The sequence below is a fragment of the Somniosus microcephalus genome, chromosome 9, assembly GCF_052327205.1.
Source record: "Somniosus microcephalus isolate GS21.2 chromosome 9, FLI_Smic_1.0, whole genome shotgun sequence".
Classification (NCBI taxonomy): Eukaryota; Metazoa; Chordata; class Chondrichthyes; order Squaliformes; family Somniosidae; genus Somniosus; species Somniosus microcephalus.
In genome coordinates this window covers 28,618,266-28,638,936 of record NC_140995.1, presented here as the reverse complement: position 1 = coordinate 28,638,936, position 20,671 = coordinate 28,618,266, and the positions used below count along the sequence as shown (strand labels likewise).

The 20,671-nt window shown below is 43.0% G+C and overlaps 1 protein-coding gene across 1 annotated transcript in view; it reads right to left on the bottom strand.

Annotated features, from left to right (window-relative positions):
- The window catches only part of csmd1b (CUB and Sushi multiple domains 1b), a 1,295,488-nt gene that overhangs the window by 436,493 nt on the left and 838,324 nt on the right, over positions 1-20,671 (bottom strand). The window contains exons 30-32 of the mRNA XM_085996460.1: positions 14,754-14,878; positions 14,050-14,146; positions 10,380-10,484 (exon numbers count right to left, since the gene is read on the bottom strand). Of these exons, the coding sequence (XP_085852586.1) occupies positions 10,380-10,484; positions 14,050-14,146; positions 14,754-14,878 (327 nt within the window). The remainder of the gene's footprint in view (positions 1-10,379; positions 10,485-14,049; positions 14,147-14,753; positions 14,879-20,671) is intronic.

Below are 20,671 nucleotides of genomic sequence, written 5' to 3'. Positions count from 1 at the left end.
GTGCAAGCCCCCAACCTGTACTTACCTACCGCGCCGGCCATTGAGCTGTGGGCCTGCGTGGGATTCCGATCCTGGGCCTCCTCCAACTGCCGGCGCACAGTGCTTGCGTATCCCAGGGGCGCAGTTAGTTCGATGCGTCCCCTGGGATCACATGGGCCATGGAGAGCCAATGGTAGCAGGGAATGCTTCATTCATAAGTTTGACAGGAAGAGCTGTCAAACCTATAAATACTATAAGCCCCAAAACATCACTAAATCTTCAAATACATTTTTTTTAAATCACATTTTTAAAATAAACTATAAATTACATGAAATAACTATTTTAAACAATAATTTAAATTTTTGAAAAAATGAATTACATTTTCTAACAGGGCTAAAAATAAACTTACCTTTCTTTAAAGTATTTAAAAATAATAAACCTTTGGAAAAAATGTTTTAATTTTAATTAATTCACCACTTACCTTGTAAAAAGCAGGCCTTGTGCCTGCTTTTTAAAAGTGTAACTCCTGGAGACTTACCCTCTCGGGAAAAACCTGCAAAAAAAACATAAGTTCGATGCGCATGTGCTGCCTCTCCTGCGCACGTGTTCAACCTCTGAACCCCTTCTTTCAGGGGATCAGAAGTGCCGGTTTCCTGCGCATGCGCAGTGCATGCACGAAACCGGCACGTCCATTGGGCTTACGGGTGAGTACCCCGTGCGTACTCACCCGTGGAGACCCGAATTTCTGGGCCATTATTTTTTCCAGTTAAAATGTCTGTATATGTAAGTGAATCATTCACTATCATAATGGTAATCCTCACAGTCCATAAAGCATTGATGAGGTCACACTAAGTTAGTTACCTTGCATTAAAAGGCACAGAAGCTTTGGGAAATGGATCCAACAAGAGTGCCAAGGAAAGTATCAAATGTAAATCAATGAGCAATGAAAGAAAGACTGGGGATAAGAGACTAAGAAGAACCACGATTGAGGCATTTGTCTCCAATTGATGAAGGAAGAACTACACTGGTTGCTATGTTTAGCAACATCCTAAACATGTTCTTTTTGAATGCATTTCCAACACCACTACACAGAGCCCTTCTTCCCCATGAAAGGAAGCAGAGCACATTTAAAAATCTACTTTTAAATATTAGAAGCTCAATGGGCTCAATGAAGTTGATTTTCAACTTACTGCCCAGGCCTAAAACTAGCTTTGCTGATCAGCCGCCTGTTATAGAAACTGTCCTGATTGTGACTTCTATTGATTTCAATAGAAATTAAACTAAGGCGGTTCCTATAACGGGCAGCCAATCTGCAACATCAGCTTTACACCCGGGGTGGCAAGCTTTAAATCTGCCCCAATATGTCTTTTGCTTCATTGAAAGTTCTGTGAGCAGCATCAGTGACACATATTTGATTTTTGTTATCAGGATTTCCTGGCTTGCAGCCCTAGTGTTCCTGACAACATGTAGCCTGCAAAACAGCAGCAAGATTGCTATGTGTTCCAAACATATTATTCTCAGTCAAGTAGACTGGATTGAAGATGCTGTTTTCATCTTGTTTTATTTTTTTTATTGGGGAAACACAGTTCAAATGAGTTATGACAATTATCTTAGTCATATCATAAATCAGCAGCAGTCATCTTTTTGTTGCCTCCACAGTTAATACAGCCCCGCAGTTGTGTTTTTCGCAAACTAACGGTAATTGCGTAAAGTGACAGTCAAATTAATTTCTGTCTCCACATTTGTAGCAAATTGTAATTCAAAACCACATGAAGATACAAATAATTGTTGCGCTTGAACATATTTGTCCTGTAAAATGTGTCTTATGCTTTACTATTCCTGACAGAGATCCAGATCAGTAATACTTCATTAGTCAAGCAGTACACACCTTAACTATTGTAGGATTTCGCAATAATTTCAAAATTTCCTACAGTTCTGAAGATTAATTTTGATTAACGAATACCTGGGCAATACACCTTTAAAAATCCAGGGGATCAAAATGGCCACCAGGCCACATGGCAAAAGACAAAGGACTATGTGTCTGTGGAAAAGGGTTCAATGGAGCAGTCAAAACTGCCAATCAAAGGGGAGTTCCCCCCCCTTCCCTGCAGAGACAATTGATGTGTTTACAGAAACTGCAACACAAAGGATTAACCACTTGAGACTGGTTTCAGTCTGACCACAAGAACAATGACTTTCTGTTTACAATACCTTCAAGGCTATTTACTCAAGCAATCAAGGAAATGGACACATTTCAAACCACTGCAGCTTTATTCGAAAGCCCATCACAGACAATGGACACATTTAAACTACAACTTTATTCAAAGCCATCACAGACAATGAGGACACATTTAAACTGGAAACAGTTTAAATGAATGGGTGACTCATCCAAAGCCATTACAAGACAATGGGGCAGTTTGGATCCCTTTTGTTTAGCCCAGATACATCCGGATCTGGGCGGAAACATTTCGGCCCCAAATTGGGGTATAAAAGATAGCTTCTCAGAAGCCATCTCTTTCTCTGTGGCCTCGCCTCCATGCTCTCTACAACGTGGGAGTCTGCCTGAAGAAGTGGAACACCAGCAGTTTACTTTTAAAATACTGGAGTGTTTTTACTTCGGGGCAGTGAAGATCAAAGATCGCAGGGCATGGAGGAGGCATTTTCATTGGTGAGCATATATTTTTCTGGCCTTTTACAAGGCAACTTAGAATAGGTATAGGGGTGGGAATTTTGTTAGAACTGTAATTTTAGTCGATCTTCCCTCGTTGTGTCCGTTCTCTCCTCCCCTATTTAAGTAACAGTGTTGCACTAGCAGACAAGGCTGTAGTGAACACTGAAAGTAGCTGTACTAAAGTGCTGTTTTAAGTAAAAGCCACTAAGCAAAGGTGCTGTAGTGAGCAAGGTATTTCTATATTTAAAACTGTATTAAAAAGGGGTGTTGCACCTAGCAGAGAAGTGCTGTGGTAAACACTGAGTGGCTGTATTTAAAAGTGCTGTATTTAAAAGGGAGTGTTGCACTGAGCAAAGAGCGCTCTAGTGGACACTAAGTGTGCTGCGTTAAGCAAAAGTGCTGTACCAGGCATAGCTGTGCTGTATCGATTTTTAATTTGTTTCTTTCTTTTTGTTTCAATAAATACTGATCTGTTTTGCACCCAAACCACGAGTCAGTGTTGTTCTGTCCACATCACTACCGAATAAGTCCGGCGGTCAGAACCAGGAATAGGGGAGCGCTTCGAAACTGCACGGGGGTCCCTGGAGCAGCTCAGAGGCTTCTGACTGGCCAGAGACAATAACCCCAACCCCGTTGTTTAATTCCTTACACTATATATATATATATCTTTATATCTTTATATATAATTTTAAAAAACAGATGTACAACTAAGTTCATCAGTAAAAATGTGTCATCTGTAAGCTGCAGATGATATTTAATTTGCATACTCTGTCTTAGTCTCTATCTATTTATTATCCAGGGTTTCAATATTTCTCTCTTGGCTTCAGTACATTGGTGAAGTATCTTCTTCTTCTTCTTCTTAGGCAGTTCCTCGGAACTGAGGATGACTTGCTTCCACATTAAAAATGAGTTTGTAGGTGACTGATTAGTCCAATGCGGGACCTACAGTCTCTGTCACAGGTGGGGCAGACGGTGGTTAAAGGGGCGGGTGGGTGGGGTGCTTGGGTTGACATGCACTCCTTGCGTTGCCTGCGCTTGACTTCCGCTTGCTCCCGGCGAAGAGACTCGAGGTGTTCGGCGCCTTCCCGGATGCTTCTACTCCACTTTGTACGGTCTTGGGCCAGGGATTCCCAGGTGTCGGTGGGGATGTTACACTTTTACAAGTAGGCTTTGAGGGTGTCCTTGAAGCGTTTCCTCTGCCCACCTGGGGCTCTCTTGCCATGCCGGAGCTCCGAGTAGAGCGCTTGTTTTGGGACTCTCGTATCGGGCATGCGGACAATAATTACTTCAGGATGTTTTAGTTTGGTGATGTTCACTATAATCAACTGCCAATCTGATAATCACACCAAACACATACATAATGTACACCTCACCTCCATTTATATGGCTGTCCATCAGACCGTCATCACATTTAGAAGGCTTCTAGAGCATGGCTTTCAATATTTTATGAAACTCTGTATGCTACTGTACTATGTGCCTTAATCAGAAGTCTCAAAACGAAGAATTAAGCCTACATTATAGGGCTTCAAAAAAAAGAAAAACTTCTGTTGCACATGGTAATATCAAACTTCAGATTTACAAGAAAGCCATTTCGGACCATATCACGTGTCTCTAAGATACCTGAAATAACTTCACAAATAATGAATTATTGTTGCTATGTAGGCAAATATGTGAGCCAATTTGCAAACACCCAAATCTCACACGCAACAATGTGATGAATAACTGTGAATCTGTTTACAGTGGTGCTGATTGAGGGGAAAATATTGGCTCGGACAACTGGGGAACTACCTGTTCTTTTCTTTATCTCACAGCATGTATGTCCACCATATTTCTGGCATGTCGCTAATCTCAGTAGACTTACGTTATATCATAATTTAGGGCAGGTACATCCCAGTATTTAATCAAATAACAACCACAAGCGACACATGAACAGTTCCAGTCAGGAAATCCCTATCTGGTTCATAAGAAAAATCCCAAGTCTCTCCAATCTTTCCTCTAACACTAGGATCGGCCTGGCAGTTCTACGCTGCACTGCCTCTGGTGCTTGAATGACTCTCTTGTTTCACAGATGGAATTTTTGTCTCCAGTCTGGTTTATTAGGAGCATTGGCAAACTATTTTTAGTGAAGTATAAAAGGGGCGGAGTGTGTCTTGCAGAAAGCACCCTGTCTGGAACTTGGTGGATCAACTCTTCTGAATAATTGAGAACTGAATTATGCGCTAGTTTATAAGACCTGGAGTATTAAAACTTCCCTGCTCTTGTGCTACCAAATCAAGATTTCAGTTTTCAACATAAAAACAAAAATCAGTCTTTACACTAGCTATAATTTAACTTGGCTTTGATGGGATTTAGAACACGGACCACAATATAATTAAGTACAGCAAATTAACATGATACCACCCACTTGCCTGCTAGGATAATCTATAATAATCTTTGTGCTGAAAAGTTAATCCTTTGGAAAATGCAAGATGCATAGTAACTGGTACAACTAACTGACTATAAATTAATATTTTATCCTTGAAAGTGTTACAAAAGCAAACAAATAAGTGTGAAATAAGAACAGAAATGTTTTTTTTTAAGAACAGGAAAAGACCTTTAGGCTAAACAAGCCAATCCCTTTTTATAGGTAGACCCATATCTCACAGGTCCTTTTCTTCAGGAACACATTTAATTGGAGTGTGAACCGATTTACACTGTTCTTTTCAACAGGCTATTAACAAACCTATAGTTTTGCAAGACTGACAGAATGTGAGTGCTGGGAATGGTTGGCAGGCCCAAGGTGCACTGAGGTTACTGTACGGAACTAATTAGCACAAGTTTTCCAGCACAACATTAAACTTGCGCCAACAGCTCGTCTAATGGGGGCTGTCCAAGGTCCAGCCAGCAGCTCAAATAGAAAAGGACGTATATATTTAAAGGCAAACTGCTGCATAGGGGAGCAAACATTGTGTCACTTTTATAGGCTTCAAAATTAATTTTAAATAATCTTCAACCATTCCCAAAGCTGGAAGGAGAAGGAGGATCTCAGCAAAAGTGAAGTAAATGGAAATCCATTGTGAAGGCATGAAACAGAGTCTGTGTACAATTGTTGCAGGCCCGGATCACCTGTTTGATAGCTGGCAAAGTGGATGTGCTGTTGCGTGATGTATGTTCAGGAAGGGTTGCCCTGTTTAGGATGTTAGGGTATTCTCCTAAGACGACAGAAGATCAACTTGCCTATAAGGAGGTGGCAGCAAGATTTACTGCTCTAAAGTGCATGGGTTCCATGCACTCTGCCGTGTATTCTTGGAACCCAAGTCATTTGTCTTCTTGAGCTGATGCCTCTTCCTTTCCACAAGAAAAGTGATGAAGGTTTTGCTCCTTTTAAGCAGGGCCTATTGCTTGTTTGATGCATCTGTGGTCATTTGATTGACCACAATATGATTAGGCATATATCACTGGGTTTTTGCTTGGAAAGATCCAGTAGCATAAAAATTTAATGCACTCCCACCGGAAGAGCCATCCCTTTGGAGCTAGTTGTCTGCAAGTCAGCCTGCAAGAGATGCCATCACTATGTGACCAAGCAAGTACAGTATAGGATAGTAAATGTGTATCCTGTGAATAAGGGTGGATGTTTGCACAATACATGAGGTACAGTTGCACTTGTCTTTGTCCACTGTAGAACACACTATTTGCTGTAAAAGTTGACCAAATTTTACCATCATGCTTCGCAAGGACAAAGACTGGTTGCTGTGAGAACTTTGCAAAATAAACTGTTTCAGACTTGTAAGCTGTAAAAGCTGCCAATTGTCTTTCAACAGATATGGAAAAGAAGCTTATTGAAGTTCTTTGGGAACAGACTATTGACTGTGAAATCAGTGCAATAATAGAAACATCTTCAGACTATGGAATGTACCTAGCCTTCAAGGCCCACAGTTACCTAACGCACTACTGATAAGAAGGTCTGGGAAACAACTGCCGACCATTATGCGTATAGTTAGGGACACGTACGCAGTGGGAGGATTGCCAAATTTTGGGCTATAAAAGGTACTGTTTCAAAACATTTGGCACTGCAGTCGGGGCTATAGTCCTTGGTAACTTGGTCAGTTGCCAGTTAAAGTTAGTCATACGTCTATCATTGTTGAATTGACCTCTCATCTGGTGAATAGTATGTATGTGGTTTTGCTTATAATCACCTAAGCATAAAGTAAATGCTTGCTTGTGATAAGTACGTGAATTGAGTACAGTTTGTATTCTGGTAATTGCTTGTAACCTCTTGTTGACTTTTAAGTAAAAGAAGTTTCACCAATTCATTGGGCTGGATTTTCTCAGCCTCGGAGGCGGGCATGGAGGTGGGACTGCCGGTAAAGTAGCAGAAAGTGGGGACGGATGGCAAAGCCGCCCGCATCCCGCCTCCGTGCCCTTTTGCCAGGAGGTGGGAAGATGTGCTGCTTCGGGTCCCGTCTCCTGGAGGCGGGAAAGGGATTAAATCCTTTTAACTGCCTGTTAACAGGTAGCTAACAGGCAGGAAAAAGGATTAATGCCATTTTGCCTTCTCAGGTGAAGGCTTCCTGACCTCGGAGAACCCCGCCGGGTTGGAGGAGATGTGAAGGAGATCTGCAGGGGTCGGAGGCACCTGGAAGTAAGGTGTAGAGGTGAGTGATGGGAGTGGTAAGTATGTAAGGTGAGTGATAAGTGTTTAAAAATGTTCACTTACCTTGTTTTCTTCTTATGGCCTTCATCCACCCTGGATCGGGAGACCCGGCATCTTCCTTGTCGATTTCACAGATTGGCTGTTGGATCCTCCAAACCAACAGCCATCTGAAATCGACAAAGTGGAAAGGTTTGATGAGTCCTGAACACAAGGGCTCAAAAAATACAGAGAATGTTAGTGTTTGACAGCTTCACAGAGCTGTCAAATGCTGACATTTCTTCTTTCCAAAAGTCTTGACAGGTAGCACGTCAGACGTTGACGTGCTCTGTCAGTGACTTCCTCCCTAATTGGCCTGCTGAGCCCACAGGGCGGGCTTGACAAGGTCAATCAGGGGAAATTCCCGCTGGTTGGTCAGGCGAGGATGGAGGCGGGACATTGACACGACAAGCAGCAGTCCCGCCTCCAACTCGCCTCCATTCACAAAATCCAGCCCCTTGGGTTTTGAGTTGTCTGTTCCACGAGTCTGAACTCTATAAGCTGTCAGACAATCAGAACATCTTACACCCTCAAGAGTTGGTTTTCTTCTTCCAACTGTAGTTTTTTTTCCCATTGAAACCCCTAAAAAATTCTCCATTCTGGCCATTATGGTTTCTACAAGTATAATAGCATGTGGAACCCAGATGGTTTTAAACAACTGATTTGGAAATAAAAGTTGTGCAGTGCAAAAATAATCAAAACAATAACAAAAAAATGCAGCAATAAAATGCAGATAAAGCAATATTATAAGCAAAAAAAAACCCTTTTGAAACAGAAAAGTAAAATAAAGCCTTTAAGAAGCCATATCGCCAGGCCTGGCCTTCCACATGGTGCTGCGTGGCTTCAATTGGTGAGCAGCACTGTCGACGGGAAAGTGGTGAGAAAGCCACAAGAGCCAGCAAATAATTTTTTAAACCTGTAACCAGGCTTGCGATGGCCATCAGCACAGTCTCCAATCAGCAACTTTTCCCTTTAGTGCAAAATGTAGGCCGCTGTGAATTGGGAGCACTCGACTGCGTGTCTGATTTTATGATTCGCACTCCTGGCTGGTGAAGATCTGTGTCACCAGCGGATCCTTATAAAGCTTTCACATGTCTGATATACTTTTACTTCTAACGCGTTGATTTTAAACACCTATTCACCATACTGAACAATGAACTTGTTCAGTTCCCTTCATAATATTGATTCTTCAAAAGTGAATGGAGTATTATCTTGCTTAAGTTTAAAATTTCACTAAAAGCCTAAAGCACACAAGAACATGTACACCTCACACCAGTTATTCACACATAACAATTTTGATATGACTTCATATTGATTACATCAACCTTCCTGCAGCCGTAAGATAAAGTGAATATCACACTGTCAGATAGTTGAGGCATTTAAAATATTGCTTCAACTACTCTCATCTCCAATATAATGGGCAACACATTTTTAATATTCAGCAGTCACCAAAGACAACCGCACAGAAAATAAACAAGCAATTCCAGGATAGTTATAATACAGCTTCACTTATTAGTTAAACCTATAATTGCTATTGAAAAAAATATGGGTTTCATGCAGTATTTAATAGGAGAATAATGACACCAAGCTTTCTAGCCGTTATTACATACTTACTTGCTGTCATTATAACAAATTTATTCTAATGAAACCAAACTAAATTGTGTACTAATGGGCTCCACTGGGAACTTAAGTTGCTATGAATAACTTACTTCAATGTCAGCTAGTTTAATAGCTGCAGAACTCAACGGCAAGATGCAATCAAACAAAATATGCTGATTGTATTCAAGGAAGCTCTTCATTTTTATAAAGTAATATACTGTCACACATCGCCACAATTAAAAACATTGGACAGCTCTTTATTTGCTTCTCATTTTACTTAGTGACATTTTCTGTGCGTCAGGTTTACAGATGTCAGTGCTGCGGAACGGATTGTTTTTCCCTTGGGCTGGGAAGAGCAGCTGTATGGAAGATGTGATGCTTGCAAGCCATGTTGGAGGGGGAAGCCAGAGAGACTGGGAGATTTCTTTTTAAATCAGAGCGATGATTCCATCGATCCAGGTTGCAGACTTTTGGGGGGTGGGGGGGGAGAGGTGTGTTCCAGGTCGACACCCAGGCTAGACTGCCTGGTGGGCCCCACTTGCAGCCCACCATGGAGCTGGATGCTGCTATCTTTCCAGTATCCCGATTGCTAGGAGTTCCTTGCAAGAACCACGGGAATAGTGGCGTAGCAATCCGTCCCACCGGCCCCACCTCCATCAGACATCACGCTCTTCTACAGGATGGACGGAACTTCCATCTGCTGCAGCCCCCCACCCCCTCCCCTGCACACTCCCACTGATCACTCCTCTGGCTGGAGATTCAGCAGTTATGGGTCCCACCTGAATTCCCACCCACACCCTCACATTGTGCCCCAGGCCCCATGAAAATTTGGAGCCAGTGATTAGACTGGTTCTTCCCCCAACGCTGCTTAATCCTTATCTTAGAAGTACAATGCACTTGTTTGAATTTCCATGTCCCACACCACTCATCCGTAACAAGACTGTGAACATCGACAAGTTCATGTCAATTTGTATCTAATTTTTGACAGTATTGTGCTGTGAACTCATTCTTATTTGGAACTGTGTTGAGACTACCCAAACTCATATCACATTGGGATTTTACCAACTGGCAGAGAAGAATTTCAGGAATCAGGATTGGATTCAAACTGTGGTCCTGGAGGTGAATGGAAAAGAACTAACCCTCATTGTGCTACCAAGTCTTTGAAAAGCTCCTAATATTAAAATTTTGCAAATGGCACTCCGAAAATGAATACTGTATATCTGGCAATAATGCAAAAAGTACAAATTTGCAATGTGAGAAGTTCAAAGACGTGATGCAAAATAAGAAGTGTTTAGTATTATAATATAAGAGAAGTCAAAATGTACCATGACCCACACCCAATTAAAATGTAACTGTTTTAAAACTGGTGATGATGCCCTTGTAAGTCACATAACCAAATACTGGATTTGTTGCGCTCTCAGTTCTACCGCTGGTACGTGTCAGCATAAATGTTTTGCTTACTTTTGTATTCCAAGTGATAGCCAGCTGCTGCCACACTGATGTCAGAATGAAAATGCAGGTAGAGCTGATTGGAGGTGCTGTTCAACAATGCAGGGACCGTGGTACCTTAGAAGAAAAAAAAAACATTTCTTTCTTTCAATCCAACTGTGTTACAAAGAATTAGAACCAAATTTGACCCCTTCAGTAAACCGGGCTGTATCTGTAATATGATTCAGACTAACTGCATTCACAATTGAGCAAGTTACTTAACTGTTCATCTTCCTTATCTCTTTTCAGCAGCCAAGTTACCTATGCTAGCAACAGAACAGCAGAGACTGTTTACTTTTACCAGGCTGAGCAGCAGCTAAGGGAAACATTTAGAAAGAGACAAACAGGAGCTATCATTAATGAATCCTTGTCTTCTACAGGAAACTCTTTGGTATCCGGCACCGACGGGACCGGGATGGTGCCGGTTGATTAAAAATTCCGGATAATGGAGAGGTATATCTACCGAGGCTATTTTTAACAAACAAAAATAAAAAAATCAAGAAACGTGCAGTATAATTGGGTACTCACCGACCGAATGTTGTGTTAAATGGATGGTGGAAGATGCTTGATTAAGTACAGTAATGCCAGTTGAGGGTAATCCATAACTCTTTAATTACTTAACAGTAAAACAAAACTTATAAACGACCGTATACTGTCGTTTTCGGAGTGAGAATTTTGCCGGTTATTAGGGAATTCCGGATATTTAGGTGCTGTTTAAACGAGAGTTTCCTGTATTTCACCTCCATTTCACTACTGTAAACTACCTTTAGAAGGGAGAGTCAGCAGAGCAGAAACCACAATCGTAACCTCTATTAAGGCAACTTTTTTTCTGTCCTGATAGGAAGCACTAGGTGCTGGTAAGTGCATAAAAGATAGAATATGAAACCTTGCTACATGCATACAATAAAGATATTATTGCAATAGCAGCTTGCTAAGATATACATGTGGGAGTGTAACCGTTAAATTGCAAATAAACTGTGCACAGCCATGTTTGTTGTTGGCAGGAGGTCACATTTGCTTCAGTAAAAGTTTTGTCCTGGCTTGCCGGCTTTTCATTGTAAAAACCGCGCACGAGTGTTATTTTGAATGGCTGGGGCAGCCTCTTAAAGGGGCCGCGCAGCACCAAAAAAAGTAGGGGGGAACTTTGCATACAACCCCAATTATCATTTTAAATGGGCCTACCGCCTGATTCAGGGGGCTAATCTGGCCGCCCAGCAATAGAAACGGGGGAGCACTGCCATGGCTTCAATGATGGCGGTAACAGGGCGTTAGGTCATTGCCCACCATTTTTAGGGTGCTATCGCCCCGTTTCTGCTGAGCGGGAGGCCTGAAAACTGAGCCCCAGGTCTCCAACTTTGTGTTGCTTTGCTGTGTTATACCCCTGCTGTTTGATTCACAAATTGTAAAAGAAATAATCATTTGGGGTATTTGGAACTGACAATCCTTAGTTATCCAAAGCCCTGGATGACATCATCTGTTGATTTTATATTTTATGATTAAAACTTTAGTGTAATTTGCTTTATAACTTGGCACTGAGGAGGGGGACGGGGGGAGGTAACAGTAGGAAGCGGTGCTTTCAGTGTAAAGTCTGTCCACCTCAACCTATGCACAGCAAAATCCATAAATACAGACAGTATTTCCCATTTATCCACCTCTGGTGTGAAGCTGGCATTCCAGGACAGAGGGCATGACCCACTAATGTCACCAACAGTGACAGTCAGGGAGCACATCAAATTAAATACTTCCATCTCTAAAAAGAGTACAGGAACTAAATTCAATTTATAAATGGTTTATTGTCACTTAGTAGTGAACATAGAAAAGTTACAGCATTAACACGTCCAGTACTACACCATTGGGAAGTTCAAAGTTTCTACTGGTCCTACTGCGTGGGTGTGCAGCTCAAAGGGAACGTTGGTTGTATGACGTATGTAGGACCCCGCTTGCCATTTTTGGACTGAGCTGGGCAGCGTGTGGGTAGTGCACGCTCCAGCCAGTATCATATGGCAGTCTGTCTGAAGAGGATCCCAAAGGTATTTGGTATTATTTTCTTACCTGAGGAAGAGGATTCTTCATTTATGTGGGCCTGGGAGGAGCAGGAGTGCCACCCCAGGCTCCCAAACACAGCCTCACCCATCGGGACATTGGAAATGCCGGTTTCAGGCATGCGAAGCACATGATCTGAAAACTGGCATTTCCAATCTGTCAAGAATGCTCTTAACAGATTGGACGCCTGCCCTAGCGAACCTCCGCCTGCTGAAAACCCTTTGATATCTTACGCCTGGTAAAAGCAGGTGTAAGGCCTGCTTTTACCAGCATAAGAGTTGAAAAAAAGTTTTAAAAAAAGTTTATTCACTCATTTATAATTTTAAAATACTTTTTAAAAAAAAAGGTAAGTTTATTTTTAGCCCTGTAAAAAGCTTTAATTATTTTTTTCAAAAAATTAAATTTTTGTTCAAAATATTTAATTTATTGAAATTTTAACTGATTTTAAAAATGTGATGTTTGTTTGTAAATTTATTTAATGTTTTAATGTGTTTTTGGGGTGATCTCCATTCATATATCTGACAGGTCTATCTGTCAAAAGTATGAAGGGAAATTCCCTTTTTCTATTGACTGGCCTGACCTACGTGATCCCAGGGATGCTTGCGAACTGCATGCGCCCCTGGGATACGTGGGCCCTGCGCATTTCGACTTTGGGGAGGCCCAGGAGCGGAAGTGTCCGGACCTCGGGTGCCCTCAGGTCGTCGTCGTACGTGTCTTCACACTGTTCCCTTTGCGGAACTGTATGAAGTGGTGGAAGGATTTCTGGCCGCGATTAATGCTCCTTCCGTGACTGTAACCATCTTCATACCAGCCATTAGGGTGGTTAGTCCTATGGCGGGAGGGTTTTACGGGCTCCCACAACCCATACGAGGGGGGGGGCCACCCACACCCATGGATGCAAGTATCCCGCTGGATGTCAACCCAGAATTTAGAGCCGGAGCTCCGACTCCACTTGCCGGGACTGTCTGGAGCGGGGTTCGAAACCCTACGCCTTCTGGCCCAGCGGCGGGGATGCTACCGCTATGCCAAAGGCCCACTCCTGCCCTCAGGTAAGTTCGTAGATTTTTTTCCGATAGGAGGCCTCCGCACGCAGGAAGCCTCCTATCGGAAATTACGGGCCAATACAACAGCATTGATTCTGAGACCTGTGTTCCCGTCTACTGAGGCTCTGCACCTGGAGCAGGGCCTTGCAAAATTATCTCTAATTAAGTGAGCAACTGAATAAAACTAAGCACCTGGAAAAGATTTTCACCAAGGTTGCATAAAATGCTCCTGTTGCATTTGGTCCATAGATAGGAATACTAGAAACATAGAAACATAGAAGATAGGAGCAGGAGTAGGCCATTCGGCCCTTCGAGCCTGCTCCGCCATTCAACGAGATCATGGCTGATCATCCAAACCCTAGCACCCGGTCCCTATACCGACAGCCATCCCACACAAGCCCTATCCCCGTAACCCCACGTATTTAATCCCCCCTAACACTAAGGGCCAATTTTTTTTTCTTTTTTTTTATCATGGCCAATCAACCTTCTAACATTCTAACAGTTTCTATTTCTTTTGATTTAAAAAAAACACAAGATATTTGGTATTTTTTTCTTACCTGAGAAGCTCCCAAGCCTTGGTGCAGTTGCATCTCCGCCATCATATATTTCTAAGGAGTCCCAGTTATGCTCTGTGGCAAAGCTGATCACTTGAATCTATTCAACAAAACCAGCATTTAATTGCTGTAAAATTCATACTTCTGCACAGCTTGATCAGCTCACGACAGTTAGATCTGATACACAAACTACATATAAGGGCACAAACTATAAACACTCACTACATATAAGGGCACAAACTATAAACACTCTTAAGTATTGCAAATCAAACTATTACTTTAGTTGTAACAATTGGTAGAACTTCCTCCTCAGTATTAAATCTGTTTAGTTACCGAGTTTAGAGGTGCATTTTACACCGTGACTGCATAATATTACTGTTGCTGTAATATTGTCCAGTACTGCTGTTATCCGAGTACCATTTATATCTGATGAATAAAAAAATGATTGCTCAACAATCACACTTCCACACAAAAGATTCTGCAACGTGTTACTTCTGTATAATTCGGACACAAATTCTCTTCCTTCAGTTTACTTTTCCAATCATTACAAAATCAACAGGTATAAAGCTAATAAGAACAAAGAAATGATATCACCAGGCTATCTGTATGAAGTGTCAAAACAGTCTCAGATATATGGCTGCCAGCAAGTCAATAGAGTCACACGAGCTTAAGGCAAAAAGTGTTCTTTCTGCTGACAAACAACTTGCCTGTATACCTGCTCCCTCGGTTACCGTGATTTTACACACACAGTTCAAGCTGTTACCATATGGCTCAGGGTAGCCTGGCGAGAGGATGGTGCCCCTGCGGTCCGTCAGATTTCCACGACAAGGTACTAGAAGAGAAAAAGACCTCTTAAGATGACACCATGGCACTTTGCTGCTGATGAACCACTGTGTAGCCGTTTGCATCTTAAACAGCTGAGCTTGAACATTTGGGCAGCGCCAATGCACTGCCAGAAGTGCGGTGTAGAATGACATCCACCCACCCACCCATATACTGTGACCATGTCCCAAAAACCTAGGGTCTGTAAATATAAGGTACGGAGCGGGGGGGTGAGTGGGTAGTGCACCCACAGCAGTACCAGTACCAGCAGTACAAAGGAGATTTTGGAGCAGCACCTTGTCTGTCATTGGGAACACAGTTTGGCTGAAGATTTTCTTTTCTAACACTCCCTTGCTGATAGGCCCCAAATTCAAAATGGCTATTAATCCCTCATGGATCAATTGCCATTTGAATATGGCACAGTAGGGCCCAATAAAAAAAAACTAGGATGCCTGCTCCATTCAAGGTGGCATCTTCCCATCCAGATGAAGGCCAGGCCTAGGTTCAACTGCACTCCGATCTGGCCGATTACAAATGTGTTCTACCCCACCAGTGGTGACGCAAGAGCATGGAGGAAAATTGGTCCCAAAGTCTCTTCTAAATGAGAACATAAGAAAGTACAGAATTAGAAAAGGCACAGACCAGAAAAAATTTGCCCATCAAACTGGGTAAAATCGAGACAGCCCCTAATCAGTCACAGGTTAAAAGGTACATGAATTGTCCAGCCAACCTCCAATGGTAATTGAGCAAAACTCAAAGACATTCAACCCACACTATTGAGTTGTAACCCACCGCATTCCACAAATGATATTCTCATGGCCCAGTTGCACAGGGATCACTGTATTCTGCACAATATTAGTTCATGCATGTCTGTTCTTATCCTGGTTTTGTTCGGAATCTGTTTCATATCTGCCGCTCCCTGGGGGGAAAAAAACCTTCTAATCTCTAAACAGAAGGTGCTGGGAAACCACAGAGGATCAGCCAGCATCTGTATAAAGAAACAAGATGGTTGATGTTGTCATACCCTGTCTTTTCCTTTTACACATGCTGACGGAGTTGCTGTACATTTGTAGCTTTTTCTGTTTTTATTTCAAGTTTCCAGCATTGCAGATTTTCATTCTTATTTTCTTATCTCTGGTTTTGCCTGAAGCTTGTTTACTTATTCATTCGTTTTACGCACACAGTCCCCAAGACTTTTCCTTTCAACAGTATTCAACATGACAATAGATTCCCAATTTCTGCAATTCGACCTCCAACAATCATCCGAGTTAAATATATATTATATATAAATATAAATATAATTAAATATATAAATATATATATATATAAATAAATATATAAAAATAAAAAACAAAAGGCATCAAGGGGTATGGGGAGAGAGCGGGAATATGGTATTGAGATAAAGGATCAGCCATGATCATATTGAATGGTGGAGCAGGCTCGAAGGGCCGAATGGCCTACTCCTGCTCCTATTTTTCTATGTTTCTATGATTTAACCAGGAAAAAAATTGAAACATACCATTTGATCATGTGAGATTTAATTTGTACAGATTTCCTTAAGATTTGATTGCGATAAACTAAGTGAGTGGGCAAAGCTATGGCGGATGGAGTTCAATGTGGGGAAGTGTGAGATCATCCACTTTGGATCTGAGGAAGACAAATCGGAATATTTCCTACATGGTGAGAGGCTAGGAACGGTGGGAGAGCAATGTGATTTATATGTCCTTGTACGCAAATCACTCAAAGATACTGCAGAGTTATAAAAAGTATTCAAAAAAGCTAAAAGAATGTTGGCCTTTATCTCCAAGGGGGCTGGAATACAAAGTGGAGGAAGTGGTGCTTCTGTTGTACAGAGCCTTGGTCAGACCCCATCTGGAGTACTGCATCAGTTTTAGTCACCGCACCTCAGGAAAGATAGATTGGCCTTGCAGGAGGTGCAGCACCGATTCACCAGAATGATACTGGGGCTTAAAGGGCTACATTCTGAGGACACTTTATATAAATGTGGTTTGTATTTCCTTGAGTTTAGAAGGTTAAGGGGTGATTGAATCGAGGTGTTCCCGTCTTGCTTCAGTACCAGCTCACTGCGGTATGCCCTTTGCTCGGGCTCAATAAATACAGCTCTGGATAGCCACATTGGTTCTATCAATAACTTCTTGTACTCTACCTGAGCAAGACTGGTTCCCTTCTTCAATCTCCTTTAATCCCTGCCCATTGAGCTCATAGACTTGTGCCAAATGTCAGTATGTGCAGCTGGATCAAATGGGCTCCACACACCAGGTGTTCTGTTTCCCTTTCCACTCACATCAGATTACATCTGTTGCAGCCAGAATTTGCTGTCAAAATAACGGTGAGACTAATGGCGCTCGCCATTATTTATGCATAAATGGTACAGCAACTTCAGGCGAAGAGCAGATGCACAGCTAAATGCCAATAGACAAAAGTTGTTGTCTGTGTTGTCTCCACCATTAGCTTGGCAAAAATGGCATTTCGCTGCCTGCTTCATCATTGATATGCATTAAATGTTGAGAAGTATTCTGCGGCGAGTGTCTCACCTCCTGACTCCCCAAAGCCTTTCCACCATCTACAAGGCACAAGCCAGGAGTGTGATGGAATACTCTCCATTTGCCTGGATGAGTGTTAGAGTTAGAGTTAGAGTTAGAGTTTTACAGCACAGAACTGCTGTAGTGCAGCTCCAACAAAACTCCAGAAGCTCAACACCATCCAGGACAAAGCAGCCCGCATGATTAGCACCCCGCATGATTAGCACCCCATCCGCCACCTTAAACATTCACTCCCTCCACCACCAGCGTACCGTGCCTGCAGTGTGTACCATCTGCAAGATGCACTGCACCAACTTGTCAAGGCTTCTTCGGCAGCACCTCCCAAACTCACAACCTCTTCCACCTAGAAGGACAAGGGCAGCAGGCACCTGGGAACACCACCAAGTTCCCCTCCAAGTCACACACTATCCTGACTTGGAAATATATTGCCGATCCTTCATCGTCGCTGGGTCAAAATCCTGGAACTCCCTCCCTAACAGCACTGTGGGAGTACCATCACCACACAGACTGCAGCGGTTCAAGAAGGCGGCTCACCACCAAGGGCAATAGGGATGGGCAATAAATGTTGGCCATTCCAGCGATGCCCACATCCCATAAACGAATATGCCAAAGCAACACATGCGCAGTACCCCACTGTTGCGGCCTACAGTACAGTCCATGCTTTGCTACAAGATGACTTGATCTGTTGGGGTGGGAGAACGAGGATCGAAAGGGGAGAGAGAGAGAGAGAGAGAGAGAGAGAGACTAGGGGAGAGAGAGACTGGGGGAGAGAGAGAGACTGGGGGGAGAGAGAGAGAGATGGGGAGAGAGAGAGAGATTGGGGTAGAGAGAAGCGGGGCTGGGTAAGAGAGAAAGGCTTGGGAAGAGAGAAGCGAGTCTGGGTGAGAGAGAGAGCGACTGGAAGGAGAGGGAGATGGAGGAGAGAGAGAAGAGAGACTGAGGAGAGAGAAACTGGGGGGAGAGAGAAGCGAAGCTGGGTGAGAGAGAAAGGCTCGGGCAGAGAGAAGTGAGTCTGGGTGAGAGAGAGAGCGACTGGAGGGAGAGAGGGAGACTGGGAGAGAAAGAGAGAGACAGAGAGAGAGAGAGACTGAGGGAGAGAGAGAGAGACTGGGGAGAGATAGAGAGATACTAGGGGAGAGAGAGAGAGACTGAGGGGAGAGAGAGAGATTGGGTAAGAGAGAGAGAGAAAGACTGGGGATGAGAGAGAGATGGGGGAGAAAGAGAGAGAAACTGGGGAAGAGAGAGAGACAGGGAGAGAGAGAGAGTGGGGAAGAGAGAGAGAGAGTAGGGAAGAGAGAGAGAGGGGAAGAGAGAGAGAGAGTGGGGAAGAGAGAGAGAGAGAGTGGGGAAGAGAGAGAGAGAGACTGGGGAAGAGAGAGAGAGATGGGTGTAATAGAGCCACCTGGTGGACTACTGATGTATATAATAATAAAGCCATATGCAGTACAGTTCTTACCAGAAGCCATGCTGTGCTGTTGTATATATATGCTGTGTCCCAAGATATCACAAAATTGGTGGTGAGGATGCGATTGCAGATTCCCTAGCTGAAATTTTTGTTGGAGGATAATCCTGTCAACTAACTGTTAGGGGTTCTTCGTTTTGCAGAAAAACGTAAAAATCCGAGGTAAATTTCGAGCACACGTGGCTGAACTGTGGATGTTGCCAGAATCCGGATGGTCACGCCTATGGGAATAATAGGGTGCTTGGGTGAGTTCCATCGGGACTGAGAGGCTTTCTGAGCATATGTGGAGTGGTTAGAAATGTTTTTCATTGTATTGTCGAAGTCCTCGATGATTGAAATTGTAATGAAATGGGCTATTTTTTTTGACTGAAGCAGGCCCCGAGGTGTATGAAACCCTGAAAAATGTGCTTGTTCCCGCCAAGCCAAAGGACACGCCACTGAAGGAGATCCTAACCAAGTTAGAACAGCACTACAGTCCTGAGCCCCTGGAAATTGCTGAAAGTTATCGTTTTGGAGCACGTGATCAATTAAATGATGAGGGTATCAGTGAGTACATTGTAGCTTTAAAAAAGCTATCCATTCACTGTCATTTTGGAAACTTTCAGAACCGAGCTTTGCATGACCACATTGTTTGTGGGTTGAAAAATGAACGTATCCGAAGTAAATGGTTGACAACCCCTAACTTGACTTTTGACTTAGCTTGTCAGACAGCTATGTCGATGGATATGGCCGACCGATACTCCCGAGAGTTCCACGCCATTTCCAGTCGTCAGACAACCGAGGTGAATCGGCTGCAGGCTAAAAATAAAAGGTAGTTGGGCCCCAAGGCCTCAGCAACTGGCCACGGTAACAGTGCATTGAAGTTGTGCTATCGGTGCCTGGGACAACACATCGCTCAAAGCTGTCTATATGTGAAGGCAGAGTGTTTCTACTGCATGAAAACTGGGCATCTTGTGAAGGCGTGCTGACAGAAGAGTAAACCAACTGGCAATGCTAGAAGTAGAAAGCCAGACACTACATACCGTTGAAGAGAAGCAGCAGGATGAGGAGTTTCTGGAGATTCACGTCATCAGGAGCATGAAGGTATCTAACAGCAATTCACAAGATATCGTCATCCAAGTAGATGTCACAAGAGCCAGGATATCCATGGAAATCGACACTGGTGCATCCATGAGCGGAATACCGGAATCACTATATCGCGACAAGTTGCGTGATTATCGACTAGAGAAATCAAAGGTAGAGCTGCGAGGCTACTCAGGAGAGCAAATCCCTGGAGTAGGAAGTGTCACCATACCAGTGAAATACAAGGATCAGTGTCAGAGCTTGCCTCTCATAGTAGTGGCAGGAGACAAGCCTGCCTTGATAGGTAGAAATTGGTTGGCATCACAGAAGCTGGATTGGAATGAGATTTTTTGTGTGGAAGCAAAATTTGCATCGAAAGATGATGTCATCAAGCAGTATCCGAAGGTGTTCAATGAAATGGGCAGTCCGATCCAAGACTTCAAGGCGAGTGTCAAAGTGCAGAAGGACGCAAGACCAGTTTACTGCAAGCTACGTCCCATACCATACGCACTCAAGGAGAAAGTTGAGAAAGAACTCAAAGGACTAGAAACTGAGAACATTATCTCGAAGGTAGATCTGAGTAATTGGGCTACACCCATTGTTGTTGTACCTAAGTCAGATGGTAAGGTAGGGTTGTGCGGTGATTATAAGGTAACCATAACCAGGTTCCAGAGTGTAATCTACCCAATACATTGCCAAATGTGGAAGATTTGTT